Below are 13,053 nucleotides of genomic sequence, written 5' to 3' on the forward strand. Positions count from 1 at the left end.
TGGTGGAGGCCATGGTAGATGTGGTCCATTAGTCCTTTGGACTAATCTTTCCCTTGTATGTTTAGTTTTCTTCATTCTGCCTTGCTCCCTAAGGGGTAAGATCAGTGGAGTATCTTAGATGGCCATTCACAGGCTTTTAAAACCCCAGAAGCTAATCACCAAAATAGACAAGGACAATTCTGATATTGACATGGCTAATGCCTGAAGTCCTCTTTGTCCACTTTTAAAGTTTCTATTTATGCCAGCTACCACTGTGTTAGGAAACCTGGTGGTGTGGTGGTTAAGCGCTTGGCTGCTAACTGAAAAGTTGGCAGTTTGAACCCACCCAGCAGCCCCATGGAGAAAAGACCTGGCAATCTGCTTCCGTAAAAACTACAGCCTAGGAAACCCTATGGGGCAGTTCTACTCCATCGCTTTGGGTCCCTAAGAGTTGGGATCAACTCGACAGCACACAGCATCACTGTGTTAGGGTTCCTATCCATATTAGCAATTCATCTCAATGAAGGAAAAAATCACCTCTACATTTACACACATCTTCATTTCTCCTATTTCCTTCTGCTTTTTCACAGTCATCTATGGTATCCAAAACAGGGACCATGCCCTTTTGCCAGAGCCCAGCATAGTATCTAACAGAGTGAGGTGACAAAAAGGCTGAGAATGACAACACAACAAAATAATTAAAAAAAAAAACAAAAACAGGGAACTCTGGTAAAAAGCATGTTTGTGGAAGACGGAAGCTTAGGACTATTTTACTACTTAAAGATGAATGCTAATCCGCGTAAAGATGAGTTACCTTGATGATAAATGACAGAATTTTCCAAGAAAGGCATGTCATGATTGACAAGTTCAGACAAAATTTGCCTGCTAAATTCCTACCCAGTTAATCCTTACCATCTACCCTACTTACATGAAGTCTTCCTGAAACAGTGTGGTTGGTATAGGGCGTGGTGTGTTAGAAGGCGTACGTGTTAGGGCAAGGAAAATCTGGAAGAAGAGTAATTGAGTGCGAGGAAGAGGAAAACTAGCAAGATCAAGCAATTTGATCAGTGAAGTGAGGTAAGAATTCTAGATTTTGATCTATAATTATACGTATTAATTATTAAAATGACTAGGAAATTTGCTAAATTCCCTAATATTTGTCAGTTTCTCTAATATTTGCCCCCTCCCATAGACGGTCATAAACCATGAAACAAAATGTGTTATTTATAATAGGAGGCACAATTTATTTTACAATCAATACAAGAAACTTTGAAACAGCACTATCTTCAGATTACATACACTCTCACTCTGTTTAAATATTACATACATTAAAAACTAATGCCAGGGCTTTCCATAAATGATAGTTGTAAATCACAGTTTCTGGACAGGAAAAACTTATAGGAAGATAATGGTCCGCCTTCCAGGTGAGAGTATGGCACATAAATTAGTTTGACAATAATTTTATGTCTGGCAGGTATTTAATCAAAAATGCAACGAATCTTCTTTCTTAACACACATCCTGAGATATTCTAGCTATGCCTTAGTTCCTTCTGAGGGATTTGACATTTCTGAAGGTATAAATTCTATGGATAAAAAGTCACTGCAGGAACTACCTAAAGTTTAGACTGTTCAGGATAATTTCTATAAAAATACTACCATCAGCTGAACTATGGCACATATCTTTTAACAAAGTTTTTCTTTAGTATATTGCATCTTAGTAGAAGTTCACTATTGCAAATGCTATTTGTATGCATTTTATTCACATATGAGTAATGATTGTTTTCATTACCCTTCTCTGTGGCTATAACATTTTTCTTTCTTGAAGATCACCTCTCTCTCACGCCTGTTCTACTTGCTCCTTGGCTCCCCGGAGCCTGTATTTCTTCTCTAAGGGGGTTTATTTTCCATTGAGAGCAATTGCTGAAAAGCAGTCCTCAAAAAGGGAATGGAAATGGTATATCCTATATTTTGAAAACTTTTTTTTTTCCATAGGAATATTCATCCAATTCCAGACCAGAAATCAATAGGAAACTAGGGCGAAGAAGACAGAGCTTTGCTTGGAAGCATCTATTCTAGGAAGTGGGGGACCCTGCCATAGTGGCATGCAGGTGTCGCAAGGCAGTGAGGACATGGTCACGTGAGGAGCATCAGCCGGCATTTGCTGTCTTTTACTCCTCAGACACCTGTGGCCCTGCAGGACCGCCCTGCACGCCTTCCAACTCAGCATCACTCTGGAGAGACTCTTTCTCCCCTTCCACAGAACCTTTAGGGTTAGAACCCTCTTGATTAGAATCCTCTTGGGAGGTACCCGTTTCAGCATCTGGCTGCTCTTCATTAACGCAGTTAGCATTGACATCAAGTTTGCCATCTGATAAAAGGGGGGGAAAAAAGTTATTTTGCTCCTAACACGTGCCAGACACTTTTTAAGTGCTTTACACACATTAGTCCATTTAATCCACATTGTATCTGCAGGAGGTAAACACATTTTTATTTCCATTTTACATATGAGGAAACTGAGAACAGAGGTTTAAAATGCTTGCTCAAGGTTGTACAGCTCATAAGCAGAAGATGCAGGATTTGAACTCCGGCCTCTGGCTCCAAAGCCAGATCTCTTAATCATGATAGGTGTTTGGGATCTGACAAAATCTGTGTTTGAAACCAGCATTGCCATTAATTAACTTTATGTTTGAGGGTAGGTAATTGCCTCTACGAGGTTCATCCCTTATCTATAAAGTGTGGCTAATAAAGCCTATCCCATATTTGTTAAGAATAACGGTGTCTATAACACTTCAAATGTGTGTGACACACAGCTGATGATTAACAACTGGAAGCTCCCATTCTGACAGTTCTATTCTTTCATGCTGGCCTACTTAGTATATGAACAGTGTTATTCTCTGTCCATAGCACACAGGGTAAAAAGTTTGGTCCAGAAAACAGAAGGCACGGCAGTCAGAAAGCCTGACTTACTCTCTTAATACTATTAAATGATTTAATTTTGTACAAATCATTCAGTTCCACTAGCACAGTGTTTCTCAACCAAGTGGTAAAGGGAGCATGGTCCCTTGAGGGATGGAGGTGGAAATGTCTAGTGTCAGATCACCTGAGCAACTTTTTCAAATTACACATATTCCTCCCAGCACATGTGATACTTTCTCCAGGGCAGTGGTCGGGGCGGGAAGGGCTCCTCCTCCTCCTCCTCCTCAACATGAGTCACTGCTGATGCAACTCACTGTCTCCAGTGAAAATCAATCATACAGCTCACGAAGAACGGAGAGGAATACAACATGGAACTAACTTGCTGCTCTGATACTTGCAGAAATCTAATACGCACATCAGATGTGCAATGTAATCTGGAATTTCTAAATTTACTCTGTAATTTCACCTACAGCTCTGAAATTTAAAAAGTTTAAAGGCTTCCAACCTTAAAATCTTTTGGTAGGCATTAGGGGAAATTAAATTTTCTTATCCAAAGGCCTTAAAATCCTTCACGAGCAGAATATAGGGAAATACTCACTGGAGTCCCATTGTCCCTGGGCAGTCTCATGTGCCAGAAAGGAGAATGTGGAAGAAACTACATTCCTCAGTTTGTCTCCTTGTTTTCCAGTGGGATCCAGGCTGACCACTTCTATGCATTATTCCAAAGACTCAAAACAGGGACACACTGAGTTTCAGTGTGACCCTTATGTTGGTCACGTCCAAGCCTCCTTGGCCCCCAAAGAAGAATCAGTTCCTGTGTGCCCTGCCTTAATACCATCTACCACTCCTCTCCCCACCGAGGCACGGCATGAGCTCAGTTTTTATATACATACCAGTCTCCTCTTGACTCTTTTCTTTGGCAGCTTTCAATTGTTGCTTCTCATAAATGTCCTTCAGATTCTTACAGACTTTTTTATGTGCAAACCAGTGTGTTTTCTGGCAGGTTTGATCACAATATATTACCTGAAAGCAATTGTACATTTATTTTCATTTCAAGAACTGTGACTGCATGGTTTTCCAAATACACCATTAAACCAAGAAATATGTTGTAAAATGTTGCTTTCTATACTTTATTTTAAAACCATGATGTGTGACTATACATCCTGGTTTAGACTTGTAATTTTTAGCTTACACTTTTAAAAAATCATAGATACATAAGAAAGTCTACAGAACATTCTACCAACAAATGGTTTGCTAAGAACCCATTCTTTGTGAAAACATAATGACAAAGAAAATACAGTTGTCCCAGGGGAATCTACGGTTATAGAGAAACCATAAGATGGGGTAGGATGGAGGGAGGGAGACACCGAAAGGATTATAATAAAGGGTGGGAAGTAAAAGCAATAGGAGCACAGAGGAAGCAGTGACTCACTCTGGCTGCAGGGAGTCAGCATAGACAGACAAATGGGAAAGAAGCATTCCTGGTAAAGGGAATACTTGAACAAATATGCAGAAATGGGCAGATGGATTACCTGTTCAATGACAGCAGGAAATTTTATGTCAATAGAGTTTAGATGTTTGCAAGTGAGACAGTAAAGAGATGGGAATGAACCTCATTGAACATTTACATGCTGAGCACTGTGCTAGGCCCTTGTGTAGAAATGGTGTTGTAAACTACAGTATTGACCCCAATTATTCATTCTTCCCTGCATCTATGCCCTTTCTTATGTGATTTCAAAGTTCTTTTTACTACAAGGGAAGAGCTTTGATTATAGATTTTTATCATGCAACTTGTTTGGCCAAAACAATGAGACAGCATGGCAATTTAGAGGTTAGGTCCCAAGAGAGCTTGTATGTTTCACTTGTGTCTCTGCCATTGCACAGAATATGCTCAGGTCAGCCTGCTGGTCCAAAGAGGTGAGAGACATGTGGAGCTGAGCTGCTGTAGATAAGCCCAGCCAACCACACACAGAAGAAAAACAGTAAATGATTGTTGTTTTAAGTGCTGAGTTTTTTTAAGTGTTTTTTTATTTTTTTTAAATGCAGTAATAGTTAACCAATAAAGATTCAAGTCACAACTCCAGCCCAATTTCACACATAACGAAGCTAAAGTACAGAGAAGTAAGTAAGTAAAGGACATGACACTGGGGAAGTAGGTTATGGAAGACTGTGATGGGTTTTACATAATACGCTAAAGAAAAAGAAAACCAACCTTCAAATCAACAGGAAATTAGCATTACCTATTTATTTATTTTTTTTTTTATGGAGTCAAGTAGAGCTCTGGTGGCACAGTGATAAAGCATTTGGCAGATAAACAAAAGATCGGCAGTTCGAATCCATCAGCCGCTCTTTGGAAACCCTGTGGGGCAGTTCTACTCTGTCCTACAGGGTCACCATGAGTAGGAATCGACTCAACAGCAATGAGTTTGGTTTGGTTTTATGTAGTCAAATGTGTGTACAGATACATGCATGTCTGTAGTATGTGTGTGTGAGAAAAACATGATCAGATATGCCATTTATAAACATAGCTCTGGCAGAGGTAGGGAGTACAGTCCAAAGGGGGTAAAGATTGGTGACTGTCAAGAAGGAGCTGCAGTTTTACAAGAAAGAGTTAATGAAGATATTGTAGTTAAAGTCAATATCATAAGGATTAACTGTATAAGAATTATCCTGTTGTGGGTTCCCGTATCTATACTAGCCTCAGTACCATTGCTCTACATATAATGTTTTTATGTTTTATTTTCTCATTCACATTTTTTTCTCTCTTGGGGTGTTCAGCTTAGAAGCTAAGGCAGTCTGGGAGTTTGACAAAGGACAGATACGGTACAGAACTACATCTATACTATAGGTCTCCCCCCAAATTACTTAAGTATTAAATATAATACCTTAGAGCCTTAAAGCAAAGGTGAAAATGTAAAGGGAAAGGGAAAATAGAGTCCTGGAAATGGTACAAGAACAGAATGAATGGAAATAATTACACATTGTGAAAATTGTAACCAATATTACTGAACAATTTGTGTAGAAATTGTTAAACATGAACCTAATTTGCTGTGTCATCTTTCACCTTAAACACAAGAAAATTAAAAAAAAAAAAAAACACTTTAAAGCTATATAAAAAAACTAATATACTAGACAAGTCAACTCTTATATTTATAGAACATCAAAATCCAGTATCAGCTTGGAAGGAAATCCAAACCAGGTGTCAGTGAACTTGAGAGAACTTCATTCTTACCATTTTACATACTGAACATCTTTTACTTGCTCCTTTTTCTCCACACGTTGTGCAAAATTCAACATCTATAAAACCCACCTGACCAGTGATGGCTTGGTTCAGTACAGAGAATGCAGTGGGATCAGAACCCTAGAGCAGATATAAAGAGAAGAAAAAGAATTCTGAAATAACCATGGAAAGACTACAGAGATACCATTCATAAACAATGGTGTCTAGAAATAGAGACACAAAGAAGAAATCATTAAGGCTAAAGAGTACACAAAAGGAGCCCTGGTGGTACAGTGGTTAAGTGCTCAGTTGCTAATCAAAAGATCCGGGGTTACAACCCACCAGAAAGAAAAGATGTGGCAGTCTGCACAGACTTTATGACAAAATGACACACATCCTACTCTTTAGCACATACCTCTTTCTACACAAAGTACACAATTGAAAGGTAAGTCATGGATCTCAATAATTAAAGAGAATAAAATGGCTCTTCTCAAAAAAAAAAAGGTATTTTTCAATTAGGATTATTCAATAAGGCCACACTGATTTCAAACATAGGAAAATAAACTAGCGGGATTTTCTTCTGAGAATTGACATCATGACAATTTATATATCCTGCAGGACTATTCATAAGTTACATCACAAATGTTCAACTATTTTAGTTCTTAAAAAATTGGTGCAATTTAAAGGGCTTTAAAGATTTGATACATTAAAAACTATCTACTTGATGTGGGTTTCAATTCAAATAGTTAAATTATCATATTTGTCTTCAGAATTTTCCAAACTCTTCAATTAAAGTGGCATACATGCAATTTCATCTGGGTATTAAAAAAAAAAAAGTTTGAATATTTGTACTATAGGGTTATTGAAAAAAGTAGGATGGGTGGCTAAAGAAGATTGGTGAAATTTTTTTTAATGTAGAAAAATTTAAGGGTAAATATCTATCTGGAATGATGTTAATAAGACCTAATTAGAGCAAGAAAAAATAGAGCATCTAGCTATCTTACTTGCTCCTAGCAGTTCATAAAATTCAAAACCAAACCCATTGCTGTAGAATCAATTTCGACTCATAGCAACATTATGGGACAGAGTAAAACTGCTCCACAGGGTTTCCAAGGCTGTAAATCTTTACGAAAGTAGACTGCCACATCTTTCTCCTGTGAGTGGCTGGTGGGTTCGAACTGCTGACCTTTCAGTTAGTAGCCAAGTGCGTAACTACTGCACCACCAACACTCCTTAGCTGTTCATAGTTCCAAGTTTTTCAGGTTTTTCTCCTTTATCTGTACCCAAAATTCTGCCACTTTTCATAATTTGAATTTCCATTTAAGTATATTTGCTGATTACTTTTGAGAATATCTAACTTGATGATATTTTACCAACTCTACATAATAGAATTTTAAAATATCACCTGGGAACAATGTTCTACACTCTCAAGATATTCAAAAAAATTAAGAAGTATTTTAAATGTGGCACTCATTTTGAAGCTGTCATTCTCCTCTGAATGCAAATAATAATGATTGGGTTTACTCCCTTGCTAAGTGCTAACAATAAGCTTTTGGAATGAAGATAGTGTAATGGTGGGAAAAAAATTAGGAAAATGAAATCTTAGATATTAGATGCTTAAGTTTATAATGTACTCAGGAAAGAAAGCCTATGACAGTGTGCTTAAATGTTGGTGTGCATCAGAGAACTTGTTAAAATTTCAGATACCTGGCACCATTCTATACCTTCTAAATTAGAATCTCTAAGGGTGTGGTCCAAGTTGTTACCAACATCCCTAGGTAATTCTGAGGCATGTTAAATTCTGAGAATTACTACTATTTAATACTATGCTTAACACTTATAAAGATGTATAACTCTTTTGCCTCAAGAGTAGAGTACTAAACCAGATAGAAGTCTGGTCCACAAACAAACGGAATATGATATAGTCAACAAACTTAAAAATTACACTTCTATGTTTAAACATTTTTTTAAAGACGTGCCTGAGATGTCATCAAAATCTCTCCCAATATGGGACTTTTGTGTCAGACCACAAGCTAACAGTCACAGACGTAAGTAAAGTTAAAATTAAAGATTTTGCTAGAAGCCTGACTGTTAATGTGAGCTACTGCTTCTAAAAAATCAATGATGTTACAACTGAAAAGCCACACAGAATCTTTCTTGTGACTCTTATGAAACAAGAACTCTTTCTTGTCATACCAAATCTTGTCATCTACTTTGTTAAATAAGTTTGGGCATCAGAATTTCTTCCACAGAAAGATATTCTGTCTAAAACAAAACGGATGCTTCATTCAATGTATGCTATAAAATCAGAGACATTAGCTAGCTTTCCAGAAGTTAAAACATACACTTGTCAATTGATAAAGTGAAACATCTTCCACAGTATCATCCCTGTTACAATGCTGGAGCAACATTTCTTAAATGTAGTCATGCCTCACACTTCCTGCGGAGCTTTTTAACATGCAGAAACCAGAGTACCACACTGAATCAAAGCTGCAGAGTGAATCAAAACAGCTGCAAGGGGGCCCAGGCATCAGCACCATTATACGGCACCATAGCTTATTCTCGTGGTAGCCAGGGCTGAGAACCACTGTTATAGGGTAAGGGCAGCATTGCTTCAGGGGCTTATCAACTTGCAGCGTAACAACAGCCAATAAGTAAACAGTGACTGTCTAAAACACACAGCCACAGGCATTCTGGATGACTAAGCATTTCCAGAGAGCAGGGTATAAGAACAAAAAATTTTAAAAGAAAGAAATCTTCCTCAAATACATTAATACTATTTTATCTTTATTAATGAACCTTTTCTTGACAGCTCAGATCACCAGCATAAACATTATTACACTCTATAATTGTTGTTGTTGGCTGCTGTCGAGTCCTTTTTGATACACAGCAACCCCATGTGACAGAGCAGAACTGCCCCACAGGTTTTCCAGGCTGTGATCTTTACAGGAACTGATAACCAGGTCTTTCTTCTGCAGAGTCCTTGGGTGAGTTCGAACTTTCAACAGTTTGGTTAGCAGCCGCATGCTTAACCATTGCGCTACTAGGGCTCCTTACTCTATAATTACATTATATTTTTTCTATGATACGAGGCTAAGATGAACTGTTGATCCCTACACTGACCTGCAATGATTTTTCTAAGTGCTCTGAGCTGCTATTTTGGTTTTTCTGTTTTCCCCGTTGAAAGTGGAATGTCCACTACCACTTGTTAGTGCTGTAAATATTCCACAGCCAGCATTGCCAGTTGCCGCTCTGATATGGATTCCCCCAACTTCCTTACTAACAGAAGCCTAACTCTGTTCAGAGCAGCAGTCTAAACCAGCCCCAAATCCTCATTTCTCCAGATTCCTGTGCAGATAAGAGTGGCCATGTGACATGAGAAAGCATTTCTGGCCAGATTCCTGTGCAGATAAGAGTGGCCATGTGACATGAGAAAGCATTTCTGGGAGAGCTGGGATACAGGCACCTTTCTTCTTCCCGGCTGAGGCAGGAGGAGGAGCTTCAGACAGCTTGTAACCATGAGGTCATAAGCATGAGGATGAGAAGCTGCACAACTAAGGTTGGGTGGAAAGATGGAAAGCGTTTGGGTCCCCAGTCCATTTTTGAGCCTTTGTGCCAAGCCTAGTTTGCCTACCTCTGGGCTTCTGAGTATATATGAAAAAATAAACGCTTATCTATTTAATTCATAGTTGGTTGGCATTTGATATGTGCAAACATCCATAATTGATGAATCACCCTCATAATATGCTAACTTTGATTTTAATTTTAAAGCTTAAATACCAAATGACCAGGTGTATTTAAAAGTAACAGTAAAGAATGTGTGAAAGTATGGACGTTCTCGTGAATAAATGAATGTATGAGCTTTATGAGATTATCTTGTCTGCTCAGGTCTTGTTTATTTCAAGGTTCTGAATAGGTGAGCTCTTAATATATAAAGGAACAAGTGAAATCTGTTTCTAGTCTTGATTTTCCACCCTGAGAATGATATAACCGCCTAGAGAAGGCACAGAGAAAGGGACTGAAACTGCCAGAAGGAAGGGGGAAGCCATGGATGGGACCGGTCTCAGGATCAGTTTCTACACTGATAGACAAAGGCTGATAAGGATTCAACTGAAATGTATGAAAGCATGAATGGTATAGATACAGTGACCAGAAACCTATTCAAGATAAAGAAGACAGGAAGTATCTTTTAAAATACTACTGAAATATATACATAACAAACGGGAAGTAAGTAATTTACAGATCAGGTAATAAAGTTAACAAAACTTATTTCCCATGGCTGGAAAGTATGGAAATTTATCATCAGAGGCATTAAGTAGACTATAAGAAGCTGGGATATACTTCTGAGAGTGTAATCAGGGAATATATGGCCCATCCCTCTGCATCCCACTGACCTGAGATCATCACATTAGAAGATCAATTTCTATGTTCATCTAGTGTGGAGCTTTGTACTGTCATTTCACATGTACATGTGTGCATCTGGGTTACACAGTGGATGTATACCTACTTTTACAGATTTCATAAAGGCATTAAAATGCAACCGCTATAACCAGCTACAAAATGATATAGGGAAATACTACTTATTAAAATACTACCAGTAATAAAAAATATAAGAAGATCATGGGAGGGGAAATGGATAAAAAGAAACAGGTTTGACAGGCAAACTTACCTCCGCCTTTGTTCCCGGAAATTTTCTAAAATAATAAAAGTAAATACTAAAACGGACTTGCCCTTAACTGTTCAAGATGCAGTGATTAGGTTTTACTGACACAGCTAACTGAGCTAAAGAGCAGCCTTACAATTTCAACAGGAGCAATGCTTCGCACCAGCTGCTGGAGGAGTGTAGCTTCACAGTAAGGAAATTTTCTGATACTTTCTCTAATGATCTTTTCTTGGTATGTTGGAAAGCCATCAGTAGCTCGACCTTTTAACAAGCTGAAAGATAATTTTTAAAAAGTCACTGGAGTTCAATCACGAGGCATTCCCTCCCAACTAAACTCAGGAACCTTTGGTAATTTCTTTTTTGCTACCTAAGATTTTCATTATCTCTTCAAGTCATGACCATGGACGCAATTCAAAGTAATTGCTGGTTTACCTGTACTTTAGCTAGGTCTTATCAGGCTTAGAGGCCCTGAGATATATACACAAAGTTGACCCCCGCCATAAAACACATTCAACACTGTTATATGATTATTTATTACAGTGTCAGTTTTCTGTACAATGAACTAAAATCTCCATCGAGTTACAACCTCCTAACTTAGTTCCCTTTTCTCAGAAAAACTGTGGGAGAATTCAATCCCTGGTGGTCAGAGAACAAGGATAACACACAAGTTTTCAAAGGTACTGTAACAGGCATACACTGTGCACCACTGTGAATTCAAGGCAGCAAACTGCAGCCTAACAAACCTATTCTCAAATGTGGATTTTGGCTGCTTTTTAGCTGTATGATCTTACACACATTATTTAACCTTTCCAAACCTCATCTGTAAATTGGGGTTAACAATCCTTATAGCTTACAGCATTATCATAGAAAGCTTAGAACTGAATAACCACTAAGACTAAAATAAGTATAAAAATCTGAGTATAAAATCTAAGTACAATTTCTCACAGCATAAATATGATTCCCAATAACAAAAATAATAACAACATAACACAATAAATAACAACTGCTGTTAAAAGGCTTGATTTTAAGACCCATAGAGGCTTCACATAACACAACTCACTTGAGTGTACTTTGGACATGACATAGTAAAAACAGTACCTTTTGATCAGAGTGTCCAGTTTATTGTCTCCATCTTTTAAGAAGTTAATGCATTTCTGAAAGATACAGCTAATGTAGTGCATTTTCATAGCCAATACTTCATTCATGTCTCTTTGCTTCATACATTTCTCACAAATCAAATCCATCACCTTGTAGCATTTATTCAGGGCTGCTTCTTCCGCCAGGAGAGGATTCTCATTTACAAGCATCACAATCTAGAAGAAATTCCAGTTAGCTTAGAAATACCATGAGAGATTTTCCAGGTACACATTATGTAATCAATTTTTGGTTGATTTCAAAATATATCTACATATATGGTCATCTATTTATTATGTTAACTCAAATTAGAAATTAGAATGCAAATTGCCACTGTTCAAAGCTATTAACTCTAATACAGACTGCCCTGACATCCTGGAATTTCTTGAACTGGCTATGCCAACTTTACAACGTAATCTGCCATCTAGCTGAGCCAGGGTATTAGCATGCTATTCACAGTACACGGTTTTACTACCTCTATTACAAGCACTTTTCCTAAACATAAACATGGCATATTTGTGCCTGTATCTTTATATCTAGAATCAAATCATTCATAACTACTTCTTTAGTTAATATTACCTAGCCCTAGAATTCATGGCTGGGAGAACTATAATTCTCATTAATTATGGAGAAACAAAACTTTTCCAGAAAGAATCCACAAAATGAAGTATGTTTTACTTTCCAATTTGCTACATTTCTCCATGGAAATTTGCCTAAGGATGCTTCAAGTCACCTATGGTAATAAGAGTAGGGCAAAGGGGAAACCATAAGTAGCTTTAAAGGAGGAAGTTTTAGAGTTATCAACTCTTATCCATTAGGAGTTCCACAATTTCTCATATATCACAGATTAAGCTCAAATACAGAGTAATGAGGAGTATTTTTCATTGGCTCTATTTTAGGGTGTATCACTTAAAGTCGTCTGTACGGGATAGCCACAAAAATTCTCAGTGGTGTAACGGTACTGTAAACACGTGTGTAACATGTGCCTGATAGTATACCTAGATCCAAGAGCCAGTCAGTACTTAACATATAACAGCTAAATACAAGCAGATTTAATGAATTAAATTCTTCTCATTAGGCACGAAGAAAAATTTTTTGTCATTTTAAGTAAAACCCCATATCTAGCCTCTTACTTGGATAC

The 13,053-nt window shown here is 37.7% G+C and overlaps 1 protein-coding gene across 2 annotated transcripts in view; it reads right to left on the minus strand.

The window, feature by feature from the left end:
* Window positions 1-1,197: 1,197 nt before the first annotated feature.
* The window catches only part of ANKMY2 (ankyrin repeat and MYND domain containing 2), a 34,405-nt gene continuing 22,549 nt past the window's right edge, over window positions 1,198-13,053 (minus strand). Inside the window, exons 6-10 of one of the 2 annotated variants that reach the window (XM_023544381.2) lie at window positions 11,877-12,091; window positions 10,915-11,050; window positions 6,206-6,256; window positions 3,789-3,918; window positions 1,198-2,347 (exon numbers count right to left, since the gene is read on the minus strand). In XM_023544381.2, the coding sequence (XP_023400149.1) occupies window positions 2,148-2,347; window positions 3,789-3,918; window positions 6,206-6,256; window positions 10,915-11,050; window positions 11,877-12,091 (732 nt within the window). In that variant the 3' untranslated portion in view covers window positions 1,198-2,147. Of the gene's footprint in view, window positions 2,348-3,788; window positions 3,919-6,127; window positions 6,257-10,914; window positions 11,051-11,876; window positions 12,092-13,053 lie in introns of both variants that reach the window. The other variant, XM_010587228.3, reaches the window with a different exon arrangement.

This window comes from Loxodonta africana, chromosome 8 (assembly GCF_030014295.1).
Source record: "Loxodonta africana isolate mLoxAfr1 chromosome 8, mLoxAfr1.hap2, whole genome shotgun sequence".
NCBI classification, from domain to species: Eukaryota; Metazoa; Chordata; class Mammalia; order Proboscidea; family Elephantidae; genus Loxodonta; species Loxodonta africana.